General features: G+C 42.8%; 1 protein-coding gene across 1 annotated transcript; it reads right to left on the bottom strand.

Annotated features, from left to right (window-relative positions):
- Window positions 1-17,204: 17,204 nt before the first annotated feature.
- On the bottom strand, window positions 17,205-17,768 carry LOC135376483 (uncharacterized). Its single transcript, XM_064608998.1, has one exon. The coding sequence runs from the start codon at window positions 17,766-17,768 to the stop codon at window positions 17,205-17,207; it is 564 nt and encodes a 187-aa protein (XP_064465068.1).
- Window positions 17,769-21,910: the final 4,142 nt, after the last annotated feature.

The raw sequence follows: 21,910 nt of genomic DNA, 5'->3' as shown, positions 1-21,910 counted from the left end.
TGCAGAAACCCGCGTTTTTAACGAGAAGCATGGGTAATACCCATAGACATGGGAATAGTCCCACAGTATCCTATTACAGTGCAGAAACCTGCGTTTTTAATGCAAAGCATGGGGAATACCCGTAGACATGCATATAGTTCCAGGATATAGTAATCAAGATAGTCCCACAGTATCCCATTACAGTGCAGAAACCCGCATATTTAATGAAAAGCATGGGCAATACCCGTAGACATGGAAATTGTGCGACAATATCGTAAATCGATATACACAGCCCCGCAGTATCCCATTACAGTGCAGAAACCCGCGTTTTTAATGAAAATCATGGGGAATACCCGTCGACATGCTTATAGTCCCAAGATATCGTAATCGGGATAGTCCCACAGTATCCCATTAGAGTGCAGAAACCAGCGTTTTCAATGAAAAGCATGGGGAGTACCCGTAGACATGTTTATAGTCCCAGGATATCGTAATCAGGATAGTCCCACAGTGTCCCATTACAGTGCAGAAACCCGCATATTTAATGAAATGCGTGGGCAATACCCGTGGACATGAGAATAGTCCCACAATATCGTAATCCATATACACAGTCCCACAGTATCCCATTACAGTGCAGAAACCCGCGTTTTCAATGAAAAGCATGGGGAATACCCGTAGACATGTTTATAGTCCCAGGATATCGTAATCAGGATGGTCCCACAGTATCCCATTACAGTGCAGAAACTCGCATTTTTAATTAGAAGCATAGGTAACACCCATAAACATGGGAACAGTGCCACAATATCGTAATTAAGGTAGACTCCCACAGTATCCTATTGCAATGCAAAAACCCGTATTGTTAATCAAAAGCATGGGTAACACCCGTAGATATGGGAAGCGTGCAACAATATCGTAATCCAGATAAACAGTCACACAGTATCCCATTACAGTGCAGAAACCCGCCTTTTTAATAAAAAGCATGGGGAATACCCGTAGACATGCTTATAGTCCCAGGATATCGTAATCAAGATAGTCCCACAGTATCCCATTACAGTGCAGAAACCCGCATATTTAATGAAAAGCATGGGCAATACCCGAAGACATGAGAATAGTCCCACAATATCGTAATCCATATACACAGTCCCACAGTATCCCATTACAGTGCAGAAACCCGCGTTTTTAATAAAAAGCATGGGGGAATACCCGTAGACATGCTTATAGTCCCAGGATATCGTAATCAAGATAGTCCCACAGTATCCGATTACAGTGCAGAAACCCGCATATTTAATGAAAAGCATGGGCAATACCCGTAGACATGGGAATAGTGTCTCAATATCGTAAACCAGACACACAGTCCCAGAGTATCGCATTACAGTGCAGAACCCGCGTTTTTAATGAGAAGCAGGGGTAATACCCATAGACATGGGAGTAGTCCCATAATATCGTAATCCATATACACAGTCCCACAGTATCCTATTACAGTGCATAAACCCGCGTTTTTAACGAGAAGCATGGGTAATACCCATATACATGGGAATAGTCCCACAGTATCCCATTACAGTGCAGAAATCCGCATATTTAATGAAAAGCACGGGTAATACCCGTAGACATGGAAATAGCGGGACAATATCGTAAATCGATATTCACAGACCCACAGTATCCTATTACAGTGCAGAAATCCGCGTTTTTAATGAAAAGCTTGGGGAATACCCGTAGACATGCATATAGTTCCAGGATATAGTAAACAAGATAGTCCTACAGTATCCCATTACAGTGCAGAAACCCGCATATTTAATGAAAAGCATGGGCAACACCCGTAGACATGGGAATAGTGTCTCAATATCGTAATCCAGATACACAGTTCCAGGGTATCGCATTACAGTGCAGAACCCGCGTTTTTAATGAGCAGCATGGGTAATACCCATAGACATGGGAGTAGTCCCATAATATCGTAATCCATATACACAGTCCCACAGTATCCCATTACAGTACAGAAACCCGCGTTTATAACGAGAAGCATGGGTAATACCCATAAACATGGGAATAGTCCCACAGTATCGTAATCCAGATAAACAGTCCCACAGTATCCCATTACTGTGCAGAAAACCGCGTTTTTAATGAGAAGCATGGGTAACACCCATAGACATGGGAATAGCCCCACAATATCGTAATCCAGATACACAGTCCCACAGTATCCCATTACAGTGCAGAAACTCGCGTTTTTAATGAAAAGCAAGGTGAATACCCGTAGACAGGCTTATAGACCCAGGATATCGTAATCAGGATAGTGCCACAGTATCCCATTAGAGTGCAGAAACCTGCATATTTAATGAAAAGCACGGGCAATACCCGTAGACATGGCAACAGTGCCACGATATTGTAATCCAAATACACAGCCCCTCAGTATAACATTACAGTGCAGATACCCGCGTTTTTAACGAGAACCATGGGTAATACCCATAGACATGGGAATAGTCCCACAGTATCCTATTACAGTGCAGAAACCTGCGTTTTTAATGCAAAGCATGAGGAATTACCGTAGGCATGCTTATATTCCAGGATATCGTAATCAGGATAGTCCCACAGTATCCCATTACAGTGCAGAAATCCGCATATTTAATGAAAAGCACAGGTAATACCCGTAGACATGGAAATAGTGGGGCAATATCGTAAATCCATATTGACAGACACACAGCATCCTATTACAGTGCAGAAACCCGCGTTTTTAACGAGAAGCATGGGTAATACCCATAGACATGGGAATAGTCCCACAGTATCCTATTACAGTGCAGAAACCTGCGTTTTTAATGCAAAGCATGGGGAATACCCGTAGACATGCATATAGTTCCAGGATATAGTAATCAAGATAGTCCCACAGTATCCCATTACAGTGCAGAAACCCGCATATTTAATGAAAAGCATGGGCAATACCCGTAGACATGGAAATTGTGCGACAATATCGTAAATCGATATACACAGCCCCGCAGTATCCCATTACAGTGCAGAAACCCGCGTTTTTAATGAAAATCATGGGGAATACCCGTCGACATGCTTATAGTCCCAAGATATCGTAATCAGGATAGTCCCACAGTATCCCATTACAGTGCAGAAACCCGCGTTTTCAATGAAAAGCATGGGGAATACCCGTAGACATGTTTATAGTCCCAGGATATCGTAATCAGGATAGTCCCACAGTGTCCCATTACAGTGCAGAAACCCGCATATTTAATGAAATGCGTGGGCAATACCCGTGGACATGAGAATAGTCCCACAATATCGTAATCCATATACACAGTCCCACAGTATCCCATTACAGTGCAGAAACCCGCGTTTTCAATGAAAAGCATGGGGAATACCCGTAGACATGTTTATAGTCCCAGGATATCGTAATCAGGATGGTCCCACAGTATCCCATTACAGTGCAGAAATCCGCATATTTAATGAAAAGCATGGGCAATACCCGTAGACATGGGAATAGTGCCACAATATCGTAATCGATATTCACAGTCTCTCAGTATCCCATTACAGTGCAGAAACTCGCATTTTTAATTAGAAGCATAGGTAACACCCATAAACATGGGAACAGTGCCACAATATCGTAATTAAGGTAGACTCCCACAGTATCCTATTGCAATGCAAAAACCCGTATTTTTAATCAAAAGCATGGGTAACACCCGTATACATGGGAAGCGTGCAACAATATCGTAATCCAGATAAACAGTCACACAGTATCCCATTACAGTGCAGAAATCCGCGTTTTTAATGAAAAGCATAGGGAATACACGTAGACATGCTTATAGTCCCAGGATATCGTAATCAAGATAGTCCCACAGTATCCCATTACAGTGCAGAAACCCGCGTTTTTAACTAGAAGCATGGGTAATACCCATAGACATTGGAATAGTCCCACAGTATCCTATTACATTGCAGAAACCTGCGTTTTTAATGCAAAGCATGAGGAATTACCGTAGACATGCTTATATTCCAGGATATCGTAATCAGGATAGTCCCACAGTATCCCATTACAGTGCAGAAATCCGCATATTTAATGAAAAGCACGGGTAATACCCGTAGACATGGAAATAGTGGGGCAATATCGTAAATCCATATTCACAGACCCACAGTATCCTATTACAGTGCAGAAATCCGCGTTTTTAATGAAAAGCACGGGGAATACCCGTAGACATGCATATAGTTCCAGGATATAGTAATCAAGATAGTCCCACAGTATCCCATTACAGTGCAGAAACCCGCATATTTAATGAAAAGCATGGGCAATACCCGAAGACATGAGAATAGTCCCACAATATCGTAATCCATATACACAGTCCCACAGTATCCCATTACAGTGCAGAAACCCGCGTTTTTAATAAAAAGCATGGGGGAATACCCGTAGACATGCTTATAGTCCCAGGATATCGTAATCAAGATAGTCCCACAGTATCCCATTACAGTGCAGAAACCCGCATATTTAATGAAAAGCACGGGCAATACCCGTAGACATGGCAACAGTGCCACAATATTGTAATCCAAATACACAGCCCCTCAGTATCCCATTACAGTGCAGAAACCCGCGTTTTTAACGAGAAGCATGGGTAATACCCATTGACATGGGAATAGTCCCACAGTATCCTATAACAGTGCAGAAACCTGCGTTTTTAATGCAAAGCATGAGGAATTACCGTAGACATGCTTATAATTCCAGGATATCGTAATCAGGATAGTTCCACAGTATCCCATTACAGTGCAGAAACCCGCATATTTAATGAAAAGCATGGGCAATACCCGTAGACATGGGAATAGTGTCTCAATATCGTAATCCAGACACACAGTCCCAGAGTATCGCATTACAGTGCAGAACCCGCGTTTTTAATGAGAAGCAGGGGTAATACCCATAGACATGGGAGTAGTCCCATAATATCGTAATCCATATACACAGTCCCACAGTATCCTATTACAGTGCATAAACCCGCGTTTTTAACGAGAAGCATGGGTAATACCCATACACATGGGAATAGTCCCACAGTATCCCATTACAGTGCAGAAATCCGCATATTTAATGAAAAGCACGGGTAATACCCGTAGACATGGAAATAGCGGGACAATATCGTAAATCGATATTCACAGACCCACAGTATCCTATTACAGTGCAGAAATCCGCGTTTTTAATGAAAAGCTTGGGGAATACCCGTAGACATGCATATAGTTCCAGGATATAGTAAACAAGATAGTCCTACAGTATCCCATCCCATTACAGTGCAGAAACCCGCATATTTCATGAAAAGCATGGGCAACACCCGTAGACATGGGAATAGTGTCTCAATATCGTAATCCAGATACACAGTCCCAGGGTATCGCATTACAGTGCAGAACCCGCGTTTTTAATGAGCAGCATGGGTAATACCCATAGACATGGGAGTAGTCCCATAATATCGTAATCCATATACACAGTACCACAGTATCCCATTACAGGGCAGAAACCCGCGTTTATAACGAGAAGCATGGGTAATACCCATAAACATGGGAATAGTCCAACAGTATCGTAATTAAGGTAGACTCCCACAGTCTCCTATTGCAATGCAAAAACCCGTATTTTTAAGGAAAAGCATGGGTAATACCCGTAGACATGGGAAGCGTGCCACAATATCGTAATCCAGATAAACAGTCCCACAGTATCCCATTACTGTGCAGAAAACCGCGTTTTTAATGAGAAGCATGGGTAACACCCATAGACATGGGAATAGCCCCACAATATCGTAATCCAGATACACAGTCCCACAGTATCCCATTACAGTGCAGAAACTCGCGTTTTTAATGAAAAGCATGGTGAATACCCGTAGACATGCTTATAGACCCAGGATATCGTAATCAGGATAGTGCCACAGTATCCCATTAGAGTGCAGAAACCTGCATATTTAATGAAAAGCACGGGCAATACCCGTAGACATGGCAACAGTGCTACGATATTGTAATCCAAATACACAGCCCCTCAGTATCCCATTACAGTGCAGAAACCCGCGTTTTTAACGAGAAGCATGGGTAATACCCATAGACATGGGAATAGTCCCACAGTATCCTATTACAGTGCAGAAACCTGCGTTTTTAATGCAAAGCATGAGGAATTACCGTAGACATGCTTATATTCCAGGATATCGTAATCAGGATAGTCCCACAGTATCCCATTACAGTGCAGAAATCCGCATATTTAATGAAAAGCACGGGTAATACCCGTAGACATGGAAATAGTGGGGCAATATCGTAAATCCATATTCACAGACACACAGTATCCTATTACAGTGCTGAAATCCGCGTTTTTAATGAAAAGCATGGGGAATACCCGTAGACATGCATATAGTTCCAGGATATAGTAATCAAGATAGTCCCGCAGTATCCCATTACAGTGCAGAAACCTGCATATTTAATGAAAAGCATGGGCAACACCCGTAGACATGGGAATAGTGTCTCAATATCGTAATCCAGATACACAGTCCCAGGGTATCGCATTACAGTGCAGAACCCGCGTTTTTAATGAGCAGCATGGGTAATACCCATAGACATGGGAGCAGTTCCATAATATCGTAATTCATATACACAGTCCCACAGTATCCCATTACAGTGCAGAAACCCGCGTTTATAACGAGAAGCATGGGTAATACCCATAAACATGGGAATAGTCCCACAGTATCGTAATTAAGGTAGATTCCCACTGTATCCTATTGCAATGCAAAAACCCGTATTTTTAATGAAAAGCATGGGTAATACCCATAGACATGGGAAGCGTGCCACAATATCGCAATTAAGGTAGACTCCCACAGTATCCTATTGCAATGCAAAAACCCGTATTTTTAATCAAAAGCATGGGTAACACCCGTATACATGGGAAGCGTGCAACAATATCGTAATCCAGATAAACAAAATTTTATGGTAAGGGCAAAATGGGCAAAAATTTTATGGTCAAGACCTAGCTACGTTCATCAACACTGACCCCAAAAAGTTCTGGCACGCGATAAATCCTAGGCATACCCCCGAAGCATCCTTGACAGACGATCGCGGCAACAAGATCCCTGAAAATGCATGCCCGAATATATTCAACAAATTCTTCGCCAGCGTGTTTACTTCTGAATACACAAACGACCTACCATCTCTTTCTAGGGTAAATACCGAACCGATGGGTTCAATTGCTATCTCCCCGTCTGGCATTGTGAAAGTAATTGAGTCACTTAAAAATTCGTCATCGTGTGGTCTCGACAACATAAACTCTAAAATCTTAAAAGGTACGAAGCAACTGTCGAGCCTTTTTTTGTCTATTATATTCCAGCAGTCGCTAGACCATGGTTACGTCCCTCATGACTGGCGCACTGCTAATGTTATACCGCTTTATAAATCGGGCGACAGACATTCCCCTCAAAACTACCGTCCGATATCCCTTACAAGCATTCCATCTAAAATATTGGAACACGTCATTCATTCTAACATAATTAAGTACTTGGAGGCAAATTCCCTAATTTTCCCACAGCAACACGGTTTTCGTAAGGGTCACTCATGTGAGACGCAACTTTCTGTATTCGTCCATGATATTCATCAAGCTCTTGACAATCGCCTTCAACTCGACGCCATCTTTCTCGACTTTTCTAAAGCTTTTGACAGAGTTCCACACAAGCGCCTTTTATTAAAACTATCCCATCTAAACATTGACCCTACTATTCTCCCCTGGATATCCGCGTTTCTCACATCCCGTTCACAGCGCGTCACTGTTAGCCAGTTCTCTTCCGATTTCTGCCCTGTCACTTCTGGTATTCCCCAGGGTTCCGTCCTCGGCCCCCTTCTGTTCCTCATATACATAAATGATTTACCTGCTTCTATTTCTAGTTCTATTCGCTTGTTCGCTGATGATTGCGTCTTATATCGTGTAATATCCTCTGATACTGACCAAATCGCCCTACAAAAAGACCTAACCTTAGTCCATAACTGGTGTGAAAAATGGCTAATGTCATTAAATATTGATAAATGTGCTCATGTCTGTTTTCGCCGCATTACATCACCGTCCTTGCGCACATATTCCATCAACGGGCGCCCTATTCCATGTTCCTCTTCATATAAATACCTTGGTGTTCACCTTCAATCGAATCTCTCGTGGGTAGAGCATATCCAGGCAGTGTCTCGAAAAGCCAATCGAACTCTAGGTTACTTGCGTAGGAACCTAAAGTCATCACCATCTAATGTAAAACTCCTCGCCTACACCACATTAGTGCGGCCTCAGCTGGAGTACGCGTCCGGTATCTGGGATCCGCATAATAAATGTTTAATCACTGAAATCGAAAAAATTCAAAACCGGGCTGCCCGATTCATTACATCTGATTATTCTCCTTTCTCTAGTGTATCCCAGATAAAGCAACGTCTTCAGCTAGCTGACCTCTCTCATCGTCGACGGATTTCTCGTCTCTGTCTCTTCAACCACATTTATCGCTCGAACTCGTTACGCCCCCATTACATATTACCTCCTACTCGCATTTCAGCTCGACTCGATCATTCTTACAAGGTTTCCCGTATTCGGTCTCGCACCACTTCTTTCAGTAAATCATTCTTTCCTAATACTATCATCGACTGGAACAACTTACCTCAGGACACTGTCAATGTCATCGACCCCCATCAGTTCCGCATTGCATTACAGCGTCACTTCGCTGTGTCATAAACATTTTTGTATTTTGTACAGAATTTTTTCGTGTTATTTCCCTCCAGGTCCTCTTTTTCTTCTTTTTCTTGTTGTACACTTGTTGTTTAGTATGTACATGTTGCCTGGCCCACCCCCCTCATGTAATGCCCTCTGGGCCCTTGAGGTGTATGGAAATAAACAGTCACACAGTATCCCATTACAGTGCAGAAATCCGCGTTTTTAATGAAAAGCATAGGGAATACACGTAGGCATGCTTATAGTCCCAGGATATCGTAATCAAGATAGTCCCACAGTATCCCATTACAGTGCAGAAACCCGCGTTTTTAACTAGAAGCATGGGTAATACCCATAGACATTGGAATAGTGGGGCAATATCGTAAATCCATATTCACAGACCCACAGTATCCTATTACAGTGCAGAAATCCGCGTTTTTAATGAAAAGCATGGGGAATACCCGTAGACATGCATATAGTTCCAGGATATAGTAATCAAGATAGTCCCACAGTATCCCATTACAGTGCAGAAACCTGCATATTTAATGAAAAGCACGGGTAATACCCGTAGACATGGAAATGTGGGGCAAATCGTAATTCCATATTCACAGACCCACAGTATCCTATTACAGTGCAGAAATCCGCGTTTTTAATGAAAAGCATGGGGAATACCCGTAGACATGCATATAGTTCCAGGATATAGTAATCAAGATAGTCCCACAGTATCCCATTACAGTGCAGAAACCCGCATATTTAATGAAAAGCATGGGCAACACCCGTAGACATGGGAATAGTGTCTCAATATCGTAATCCAGATACACAGTCCCAGGGTATCGCATTACAGTGCAGAACCCGCGTTTTTAATGAGCAGCATGGGTAATACCCATAGACATGGGAGTAGTCCCATAATATCGTAATCCATATACACAGTCCCACAGTATCCCATTACAGTACAGAAACCCGCGTTTATAACGAGAAGCATGGGTAATACCCATAAACATGGGAATAGTCCCACAGTATCGTAATCCAGATAAACAGTCCCACAGTATCCCATTACTGTGCAGAAAACCGCGTTTTTAATGAGAAGCATGGGTAACACCCATAGACATGGGAATAGCCCCACAATATCGTAATCCAGATACACAGTCCCACAGTATCCCATTACAGTGCAGAAACTCGCGTTTTTAATGAAAAGCAAGGTGAATACCCGTAGACAGGCTTATAGACCCAGGATATCGTAATCAGGATAGTGCCACAGTATCCCATTAGAGTGCAGAAACCTGCATATTTAATGAAAAGCACGGGCAATACCCGTAGACATGGCAACAGTGCCACGATATTGTAATCCAAATACACAGCCCCTCAGTATAACATTACAGTGCAGAAACCCGCGTTTTTAACGAGAAGCATGGGTAATACCCATAGACATGGGAATAGTCCCACAGTATCCTATTACAGTGCAGAAACCTGCGTTTTTAATGCAAAGCATGAGGAATTACCGTAGGCATGCTTATATTCCAGGATATCGTAATCAGGATAGTCCCACAGTATCCCGTTACAGTGCAGAAATCCGCATATTTAATGAAAAGCACAGGTAATACCCGTAGACATGGAAATAGTGGGGCAATATCGTAAATCCATATTCACAGACACACAGCATCCTATTACAGTGCAGAAACCCGCGTTTTTAACGAGAAGCATGGGTAATACCCATAGACATGGGAATAGTCCCACAGTATCCTATTACAGTGCAGAAACCTGCGTTTTTAATGCAAAGCATGGGGAATACCCGTAGACATGCATATAGTTCCAGGATATAGTAATCAAGATAGACCCACAGTATCCCATTACAGTGCAGAAACCCGCATATTTAATGAAAAGCATGGGCAATACCCGTAGACATGGAAATTGTGCGACAATATCGTAAATCGATATACACAGCCCCGCAGTATCCCATTACAGTGCAGAAACCCGCGTTTTTAATGAAAATCATGGGGAATACCCGTCGACATGCTTATAGTCCCAAGATATCGTAATCAGGATAGTCCCACAGTATCCCATTACAGTGCAGAAACCCGCGTTTTCAATGAAAAGCATGGGGAATACCCGTAGACATGTTTATAGTCCCAGGATATCGTAATCAGGATAGTCCCACAGTGTCCCCTTACAGTGCAGAAACCCGCATATTTAATGAAATGCGTGGGCAATACCCGTGGACATGAGAATAGTCCCACAATATACATGGGAATAGTCCCACAGTATCCCATTACAGTGCAGAAATCCGCATATTTAATGAAAAGCACGGGTAATACCCGTAGACATGGAAATAGCGGGACAATATCGTAAATCGATATTCACAGACCCACAGTATCCTATTACAGTGCAGAAATCCGCGTTTTTAATGAAAAGCTTGGGGAATACCCGTAGACATGCATATAGTTCCAGGATATAGTAATCAAGATAGTCCCACAGTATCCCATTACAGTGCAGAAACCCGCATGTTTAATTAAAAGCATGGGCAATACCCATAGACATGTGAATAGTGTCTCAATATCGTAATACAGATACACAGTCCCAGAGTATCGCATTACAGTGCAGAACCAGCGTTTTTAATGAAAAGCATGGGGAATACCCGTATACATGTTTATGGTCCCAGGATATCGTAATCAGGATAGTCCCACAGTATCCCATTACAATGAAGAAACCCGCATGTTTAATGAAAAGCATGGGCAATACCCGTAGACATGGGAATAGTGCCACAATATCGTGATCGATATTTACAGTCCCACAGTATCACGTTACATAGCAGAAACCCGCATTTGGAATGAAAAGCGTGGGTAATACCCATAGATGTGAAAATAGTCTCACAATAGCGTAATCCAGATTGAGGTTCCCGCAGTATCCCAGTACAGTGCAAAAACGACGTTTTTAATGGAAAGCACGGGGAATACCCGTAGACATGCTTATTATCCCAGGATATCGTAATCAAGATCGACAGTCCCACAGTACCCCCATTACAGTGCAGAAACCCGCATATTTAATGAAAAGCATGGGTAAACCCGCACGCATGGGAATAGTTCCACAATATCGTAATCCAGATACACAGTCCCAGAGTATCCCATCATTGTGCAGAAACCCACATTATTAATGAAAAGCATGTGCAATACCCGTAGACATGAGAATTGTCCCAAAACAGAAAAAAAAAGTCACGTAGCCCACACATAGTCACTTGGATTAAATTGCAAATTACGTAAAATAGGGATTGAAAGGAGGATTAATTCGGATGGCAAAAGGGATTAAATGTCAAGGTATAAGGATGAAAATGTACGACAAGAGGAATGATAACGGCGGAAAAAGCTGTAATACTTCTCCCGCCGTGGGTTAATGTGGTGTGAACAGCAACTTTTTCCATTTTCCAGTTATTCAGCAATGGCTATTATTCACAATATTTCACCGATATTGGGAAAATATTGGAAACGTTGTGCTAATATGCCAATACGTAGCCAATACTTGGAAAGTCTTGGGAATATTGAGCCGGCTTGCCCAGTAATTAGCCAATATTGGTAAAATGTTAGGCATGCTGGGCCATTATACCCGATAAACAGTCAATATTGGGACAATGTTTTGTGCTGCTTGGGTAAGGATGTGACCGGGATTGGAACTGTGACACCGCCTTGTGCCTTATATGGGTGTTTCCCTGGGTTTTTCTTCAGACGCTGTAAGGGGTAAATCTCGGCCCAGATCCCTGCGGCTCAGTACGCCCGCTCTCTTCCGGGCAACATGCCTTCAGTTACACCGGCAGGCAGATAGCTTGGGATTAACACACCACCAATGAACCAAACCTGCTTCAAGGGCGCGTGCAGCGAGTAATTGCTCTCCCAAGAGTGTACAAAGTAACGTGTCGCTAAATCGAAACGAAGGTGAGATGCAATCGTGGCAAACATATTAACATCTCTTGTTCGAATACTCCGCAATCCAGCTGTGATGTAGATACCTCGTTGTTATTTCATTGACTGATTGAAATGTAGATGATTTTTGGCCCAATGTGATGTCAATGTCTTTGCCCTACGTTGATGTTGATTTTGTTAGAGGGGCACTAAAATGCAAAAACAAGTTCACTTCAAATTCCGTTACACGCTATGTTAATTTCGTATTTGTTATCATAATTCAAGACTTTGATTCCGCTACGAAGCTACAACCAAAATTATACCGAACTCTTTCTTGCTTCGGCGCTAAGCAGTGAACGAAGCTTCAGCTCGTGCATCGGTGTTTTCAGTCCATGCGGCGCGTGCACGCGCGTGACACGCCATGGAGCAGTCCCGGTGAAAAACATAATGCGCGTTGCGAAGCGGACTGGCGTCGCTGTCCGAAGGATGTGAAGATAAATGCTGTCAGTGGAACATTCGCCAGAATTGTTGTGGGCTACAATTCAGTGAATCGGCAATGAAAAATTTAGCAGTGCGCATCATGCCGCGCATACACGGACACTACGACCGGATCTGGTCCAAATCCACAAGCCCACGATAGATGTGCGCGCGTTTCTCCTGCTGTCTCAGGCGGGGTCCCATAGCTACGATTTGAGCAGCAGCAGCAGAGCTACAGCGACACGAGCGGTCCATACACTGTAAACTTTTTCACACCTTTAAAGGTGTGCGCTATGCACATTCAACCTGGTTGCGTAACATTGCATCTCCAGGATCATATTTTACAAAATTTGGAAAGCATTACTAAAGATCAAGTGTCAGTGCAAATCTTGCTTTCATTATGCCTTGGATATCGTAGGTACGAGCTAATGCATATATGCATCGCTATCGATAATCGAGCACGCGCAAGTGTCTACAATACTGTTGAACAATGTTGAGATGTTGCAAGACTGAATTTTTGGAGGACAGACAACACTCGAGTAAAGAAAATTTGTGCGAAACCGTGCTCCATTATGATGTTGCCAAAATTACACCTAAAAAGGCGTGCGCCATGCACGTTGTTACACCTTTAAAGGTGTGAAAAGATTTAGAGTGTAGCACTGGGCGAGAGCAGCAGCGCTGCCGAGCTGCAGAAATTCCCTGCTGCTCTCGTATCCGAATTTTTGGTTGCTGTGCAGCCTTGTTGCTCTGCAGCCTGAGCAGCCGGTCTCGCAAGCCAATCAGGTGGTTCGTGTGTATTGTTTTCATACGACGGTGTTTAGGGCTAGTAGGGCGGTGACGGCTGAAGGTTTGTGTCTGGTTGTTTTGTGATTTGTTCCTGAAGAATTTAACAGGCTTGTGATTACCAGTGGTTTGGAGTGAGTGTTCAACCATCGGTACCGCATGAAGTGCGCTTTCAGGACATAATTCAGTTCATTTAGTTTACTATTTGCAGCTAATAAAGTGTTCGACAAAACTTGCGTTAAATATATGTTGTGCCAGAGTTGCAGATAACATGTTCGCTTGTTTTGTGGTAAGTACTTGATTACCCGTGACCTGATAACGTTCAGGCAAATTACTTCCACATCCATCGTGCGTGAAAACCATACCAACCACATTTCCTGTGGGGATCGACGACTTGCGAGGTTGTAAATGAAACTGACCCTTGAAAAGGGTTCGATAGAGATAGACAATGTTCAGGCTACAAAAAGGTTCGGTAGAGATAGACAATGAACTCGTTACCTTATGAAAACAGGCAGGAACTAGTGATGACTAGCAGAAGAAGCCTTTGTTTTCGTTAGACAGATTTATTTCACTAACAGCAACGTACACATTTGACAGTCACAATAAATCAAAATAACGAATAGTAGTAATGAGGCGATATTTATACGACAAAATCCAGTAGAACCCAGTAAGCCATATTCGCGTTTTCGCCGACCGCTAGCGGCGCCACCGTCTTTCGAACATGGCAGCCAAAAACAGGTTCGACATGGTGCTGACGCTTTCAGCTGTATTAAAATTCCTCGATTGCGGAGTAGAATCGCGTTGCTTTGTGGAAGGCGAACGTTTGGTAGCAGCTAAGCACCTTATACTCGCCGGGGTAAAGTCTCGAAACGGCAGTAGCATGCAAGTAATCGCACTTTGCCTGCGAACTGCTGGGATACACGACGACCCTCACAGCGTTGAAGTTGTTCTCTCTGCTGGAAACTCTTCAGACAGCAGAGCGCCAGTCATCGAAAAGTCGTCCTGTTCGTGTACGGCAGGGCTTTCTGAGAAGTGTAAGCACATCACTGCACTGCTGCTTCATTGTTACAAGTAAGTGTGATGATCTCGAAACGCGCTTGCTTGCTTTCTAGGGGTTCTCGAGTGGTCAGCCGTAAATAAGGTTTGCTGAGACATAGTTTCCTGATCTCAGTGCCTGCCCATGTTTCGTACATAATTCGGTGCGTTCGGGTTTGCACTGAATGCTTAAGAATACCGCAATTATCGTATAGTCCACTTATGTAGCTAATACACCCCTGCATTGCTCTCTTCTAGTCTTTGTTCATCTGCAAAATTCTTGTTTTCAGCGTTGGACTTTCGTCGTTGGAAAATGTTAGTTGCACTGACGTAGAATGTGCATGGGCCTCAAAAAAGAAGTCTGTGAAGCACCTGTACGATGCTGTCCCGCTTCAAGGGTTCTGTCATGTGAAAGCAGAAGCACCTTCTCCTCTGCCACCCGCATTGTCAGCAAACTTCAGTTTCATTTTGCGCTCATCATGTCCTGACTCAGCCATAGAGGAGCACCGGTAAGAAAGTACTTTATAAATGTTGGATAATGTTCTGTGTCTTCAAGTCACTGACTTCGGGGGATGATAATTTTTCTATTGATTCTGATATTAAGGGTATGACTACAAGTTGCACGTTGTGTGGCGCGTAGGAAAGAAAACTGAACCTCTGTCAAAGCTGGAAACAGGAGAATGTAACAGTGGCGAGGAAAACAACAATAAAGCACAAACACAGAATCCTGAATATAAACACAGTTTATATTCTATAAATTATATATAAAACTATATTAATTATATTATTATTATATATATATAATATTATATAATATATTATATTATATATATAATATATTATATATTATATTATATAATATATAATATTATATATATATAATATAATTATATATTATTATATATATATATTAACTATATAATTATATTCTTAAAACTATATTGTTTGTTATTGATTTGTTGTTTGATTCCAGAGAACCCTCTGTTGAGTCATCAGTTAATTTCTCTTTTAGTTTTAAAATAAATTGACAGTTCAGGAGGGCCACTGTAGCCTGTTATTGTGATCTGTCATCTTGCATGTGTTGATTAAAATGCGGTAACTGTATGATATGTTATGCTACACTGCAGAAAGCGAGTCAGGTTGGAGGCCCACATTACTGAAGATCATGGCTGCCAAAGCCAAGGTAAGCAATTATTCTTTCAGTCACCCATTCTGTACAGTATGCCTGCCGATAAGGCAATGCAAGTATAGACAATTGTGTTCTGCAGGCCAGAAGCCACAGGCACCTATGCCGTTCCTACGGTACCGTGCCCAGCCACATGTGCTGAACATGACAGTTGAAGATCTGCGTGAGAATATGTGCTCCCATTATATGACTCAAGCAGCCATTGACCGGATTGAGTCCATGACCAGAGGACAAGCTGATACAAAGGAGTGGCACGATTACAGGAGAGGTATTGTAACAGCTAGTATAGCTCACAGCTGTATGACAAGATCTACTACTATGTTGAATGGACCAAAGCCTGTGAACTTGCTACCACTTGTTGACATCGTCCTGCGCACCAAGACTGTTTGCACAAAACAAATGCAAGAAGGCATCAGGAAACAGGAGCTTGCAGAAGCAGCTTATGTGGACTACATGCGTGCTCTGGACCATGACGTGCACATTACAAGGGTTGGTCTGGTAGTGCAGAAAGACAATCCGTTTATCGGATGTTCTCCAGATGGTGTTGCAGTCTTTACCTGCAAATGCTGTGCGAACAAACAAGTTGTCTTAGAGATCAAGTGTCCAGCAAGGATTGCGAATTCATTCGTTAACTACGAAAAAAGAAAAATTAAGCGAGAGTACCTTACTCAAATGAATGTACAGATGGGAGTATGTGGAATCTATCAAGCACACTTCTTTGTATACGTGAGCAGTACATGCTTTGAATATGAGAACATCACATTTGATGACAATGCCTTCAACCTATTCTGTGATGTAATTTGCAAGGTGTATGAGGAATATGTGCTTAATGAGCTGCGCAGTAGGGTTTGTATGTGAAAATGCTAAACATCTGTATATAAGTATGGCGCAGTTGTCCTTGTAATATATTTGTGGTGTTGATAAATGTCCTGTTGTCCTGCCTCTCCTGCTGTTGTGCAGATTTCAATTGATGCAACAGTACCGTGCATGAATGAAGGCTGTGGCACACTTTATTCCACAAAAAGAATAGAAAAGTCAATGAAATATGAACACAGGGCTAAACATGGATGGTTTTCTTCACTTTGTAGACTAATGAACATAAATCTACTGCACAGGTCACAGATATCACATATTTTGTTCTTGGATGTTAATGCACAAACATTGCACTTCTCTCCCATAATGAACCTTGATGTCAAAGAAATCTATGCGTTGCAAAGATTGGTGCAGACAAATTCGTAAGACCAGCAGCAACTATCAAAACATCATCCAAAATGGGGACCATGCTCCACAATACCTTGGTAGATAATATCTTAAAAATCTTCATTCTCTGAATGATGCGCTCAACATGAACCCTCGCGGCTGCAATACTTTGTGTCTTGAGGGCTTCATGTTTTGGTAACTGACGTTGCTGCTTCTTGAATGGCGGCCTCACAACAGGTATTAAGTGGGCCTCGCAGACAGAATCTATGAGAAAACCCCTGTCAACCATGACTGCGTCTTCAAATGGCGACAGTTGCTGAACGAGGCCACTATCTTCAAAAATCTTTTTGTCAGATGCTTTTCCACCGTATCCTTTAGAGACTAGTGCTATGATTCCACCAGGTGTGACTCCTATCATATACTTGCATGTGAAGCCTTTTTTATAATAGGAATACACATTCAGCGCGCAGGTTAGACATTTTGGCTGAGATACAGGTATCTCAGTACAATCCAAAATAATTCTAACATTCTGGTACTGCTTGAACTGTTTAGGCATGTTCATTAAAATCTCATCCTTAGATGGCAGTACTACAACTGATGATAAGATCCTCGATAATGCTTTCACTGTTTGTGTGATTATGTTTGAGCATGTGGCAACAGAGCAGCCGAAGAGGTTGCTTAGAAATGTAGTCGACATGTTATGCTTCAGCTTCATCATAGTGAGGACAATTCTTTCTTTTGCTGAGAGCTGATGCTTTCCTGAGAGTGAAACAAGTTGTTCGTAGCATGATATTAGTGCGTCCAGAAGAGCCACAGATGGAAGGCCAGTAAATGACACAATGTTTGCATCATTCAACGTTGAAACAAATTTTACACTAATGTCCCCTGAGGAAACTTGAATACCCTTTTCTTCTGTCATGGTATCCTCCTGACTGGTTATCATGTTTCCAAATCCAGTCAACAACTCTGCAACTTCTTTCTCAATGGTGGAATGTTCGGTCACTTCTTCATCATTATGTGAAATGCTACTTTCAGTAGTGTTTGTGCAACCTGCACACTGCCCCTGCAATACGCAAAAATTGGTATTAGACACTGACAACGGTCAAACATGCATAATTTTATGCTCACAACCCCGACAAGAAAGGCAAAAAGCAATATTTGAAGGCTGTTTACTTGATTTCATGTATAAAATTTAGGTCACCAAGCAGTCTATCAACCTTGATGTCAGTTATCAACCAGCTATGCCAAGAACAAGCTGCATAAAGTTACATACGTTGTCTTGTCTTTTTGACTCATCCCTTTGGTGCCTCCGCAAAAGCCTTTCCGCACCCAGTGTAGCAGTTCTTTCAGCCCGACAAGCATCAAAGGTTGATGTCGTAGGAAGATTTACACTCGGCACTGTGGTCCTTTTCAGTCGCTTCGTTTTCGTTGGTATCCCTGGTTTCAAAAAGAGAAAATATCAACCCTAGTAGCAGAATTTCTTGCAGGAATGTTGTGACAATGTTTTGCTCAAACTTTGCAGAAACTGGCTAATGTCCACTTGGAAATCTGTTGCAGTAACATTGCCGGAAAACATTTCTCCAACATTGTGACAGCATTAGAACAACGTTTCCCCAGAGAAATACAATATTGAGGCAAAATTTTTGTCACGTTTCCCCAGTATTGTGACACCTTTACAGAAATATTCTTCAACGTGCACACAATGTTGTGGCAACATTTGGGTAATGTATTCGCTACATTATGACAGTGTTACAGCCATATTTCTGTAACACAACACAACATTTAGGCAACGGTTATGTGCCGTTCCTACAACATTGTAAAGCGTTACAATGATATTTGTTGAACACACCGCAGGTAGTGCCGAATGGTATAGCAACATTTCATCAATGTCATACTGCAATGTTGCTAATGTCCACAACTTCATTTGCAACATTCATTTGTAACACTCGAGCAACTTGTGCACAGCACTGCAACAACATTGCAGCACTGTGTGTACACATTTTTCAATGCGTGACTACATAAGTGCTCTGCCCCTCCCGCCTGAATGGGGGTGGTGGACCCCCCTATTGTCATCAATCAAGAGAGCTACCTATGGAGGTAGACCCTGCGAGGGAAACCACTTGGGTGTCCAACAGGATGGAGCATATACTGAAACAAACTGTTGGGTTACTTTCATTAAGTGTAGTGGGGCATAAAACATTTTTGACGGTGACAATGATGCAACTTGCAATTAGTCTATGTAGTCATGTGTAGAAATATGGGTGTAACGCTGTCTCTACGTTGCAGAAACATAAGACAAATGTTGTCTCAATATTGTATTTGTGTTGAATAAATATGGCTGTAATCCTGTGTCAATGTTGCAGCAGCATAACACAAATGTTGCCTCAATATTGTATTTTTGTTGGAAAAATATGCTCACAATCCTGTCACAAAACGTTGCTCCACATTGGACAACGTTTGCAATGTCGCAACGTGAAAAATGTGCGATGTCAACGTCACGGCAACAGTGTGTGCTACTAGGGAAAGTGTGTAGCTGTAGGAGTAATCCACTGTAATCGAAACTGTTTGCCCCATATAACAAGTTTTTCACTGAGTTTTCTAATTACCGTTTTGTTTAGTAGACACCTTACCTGGCAGGATGTAGTCATTTGGCTCGAAGTGCCTCGAGCAAACAAGCATGGTGTTCGTCACTGGCTTTCCAATTCGGAGCCTATGTATCCAAGCTTTCCGGCGGTTCGTACGACGGCGCGGTTCGTTGTGGTAGGTTTCGTCGTCATGTGGAAAGTGATGGAAAGATATGGTTTTATCTTTCCACCTTGCAGAAGAACACTGCGGCACGCAACAAAAGTCCTTCGAGCCTCGCTTCTGTTTTGCAGCGCGAAGAGCCGGTCCAGTTAAGTTAAGTTCATTTGGCTCTGTACTTTCCTTTCTGGAATTACTTCGAGCGGCATCGTCCTCGCAAGTATTTTCTTTCGAACATTCGTCGCTAGCCGAGCCTTCGTTTCGATATCGCTTCTCTGGACGCATGTCAATACGCTACGCACACGTGAAGCGCGGAGGCGGGACTGTGTGTATTTGCACCTGTTTTCCGAGCTTGCGCGTCCGCCCACCAGGTGCCGTCCACTTCACTGAAAACGCGAATAGAACCTTAGGATGTCCCATGGAGTAACGACCTCGGATAACCAGACATCCGCAGGACGTCGGGAAACTTCCCACGGATGGAAATTGTACTAACATAGTTTGTTCAATGTTACCGCCCGAACCGGTCTACAGGACATCCTGGCCAACGGACAGAGGACACATTTTGGATAATTTGAGGCATGTAGGGGGCTGTTCTGTGGTTATCCTGTGGACGCTGTGGCAGGTTTCTATTGGGTTCTACAGGTAGTATATGATTTTATTTTATTTACTTGTGGTGGTTACACAGTACAGACAGCATATACAGAACAAAGAACGTTTATTACACAATAAGAAACTTCAAAGCGGCACATCTGCGAGTGCTACAGACCCTTAGACTGGAGGAATGTAGTTGGCGTGTAACTCAGCTCCCACTTCTTCACTGCAAAAGAACAGGTTTAAGATTTTTCTGGAGCATCCTAGCTATAGCTTTTACAACACTGAGCATAGCTTTATTTTGTCACCGTCAGTTAATTCCATGCGTCGTTCTAGACCTACGCAGATACATATGTCACAACGCAAAATGCACCTCTGAACCCAAATCAGAAATACTACCTGAAAACACTTCGCTATCCGAAATATATTGCACTCTGACAGGATAGGTGTACCCAGTACCCACCTCTATCAGCGATGCCACCGCTTGAGCGAACACCGTTTGTTGTTTGACATATCCATAGCTGATGTCCTCAGCTGTTGTGATAACCTGGAGACAGCAATATGGCGGCCGGCTCAATTGCTCCCTGCTGCCTGACCTGTTGTGGAAGACGACTGTGAGCGGCGTCTGCTCACGTTCTGTTTTTGCATAGCTTACCTGTCGTACACGTTGCTGCTTCAGCGATACTTTAACTGAAGCGTGCACAAGTACCAACTTGTGTAGCTGACACACTCATCGACGGGCAAACTGGTCAAAACCAACCGCCACAGCCGCCTGCCCACTGTTGCCAGCCGTGAGCTGCTCTCGATTTCGTGCATGATCTCTTACCCCAGTCAAAAATGCGTCGCGGTAATGAACTGCATTTTGGGATCACAAGTACCAATAAAGCCAACTTGTGAGCCAGGTACACTAGATTAATGCTTATTGAAGTCGCAGCACTAATTCTAATCGAATTTCACTGCGAAGTCTTCTGACACGGATGCCCACACGACGTCCTCTGTCCATCCGACGTCCGTAGTTCATTGTATAATTTTGGGACATTAGATATCCTTTAAGGGTATCCTACGGAGATCTATAGGACATCGATTGAGGCAGTTTGTTCTGGGATAATAACCGGACATCCGTAGGACAGCTGTGGTTGACTGGGAAGTGTCTCCGTACAACCGCGCAGCAGAGGCTGTTCTGCTCAGCACTGCGAAAGGACGAACCTATACGTAGAATGTCACGAGACTTCCACCACCACCACAATCATTTCACAGTCCACTTGTGAGCTACAGATCCATAATATATCTCACACACGTCAGCCTTGCACCTATAGAATTTCATTCCTACGTGTGTACTAAAAGGCTTAACTACTGCGTACGCCT

This window comes from Ornithodoros turicata, unplaced genomic scaffold, assembly GCF_037126465.1.
Source record: "Ornithodoros turicata isolate Travis unplaced genomic scaffold, ASM3712646v1 ctg00001124.1, whole genome shotgun sequence".
Lineage (NCBI taxonomy): Eukaryota > Metazoa > Arthropoda > Arachnida > Ixodida > Argasidae > Ornithodoros > Ornithodoros turicata.
This window is presented reverse-complemented; position numbering and strand designations above follow the sequence as displayed.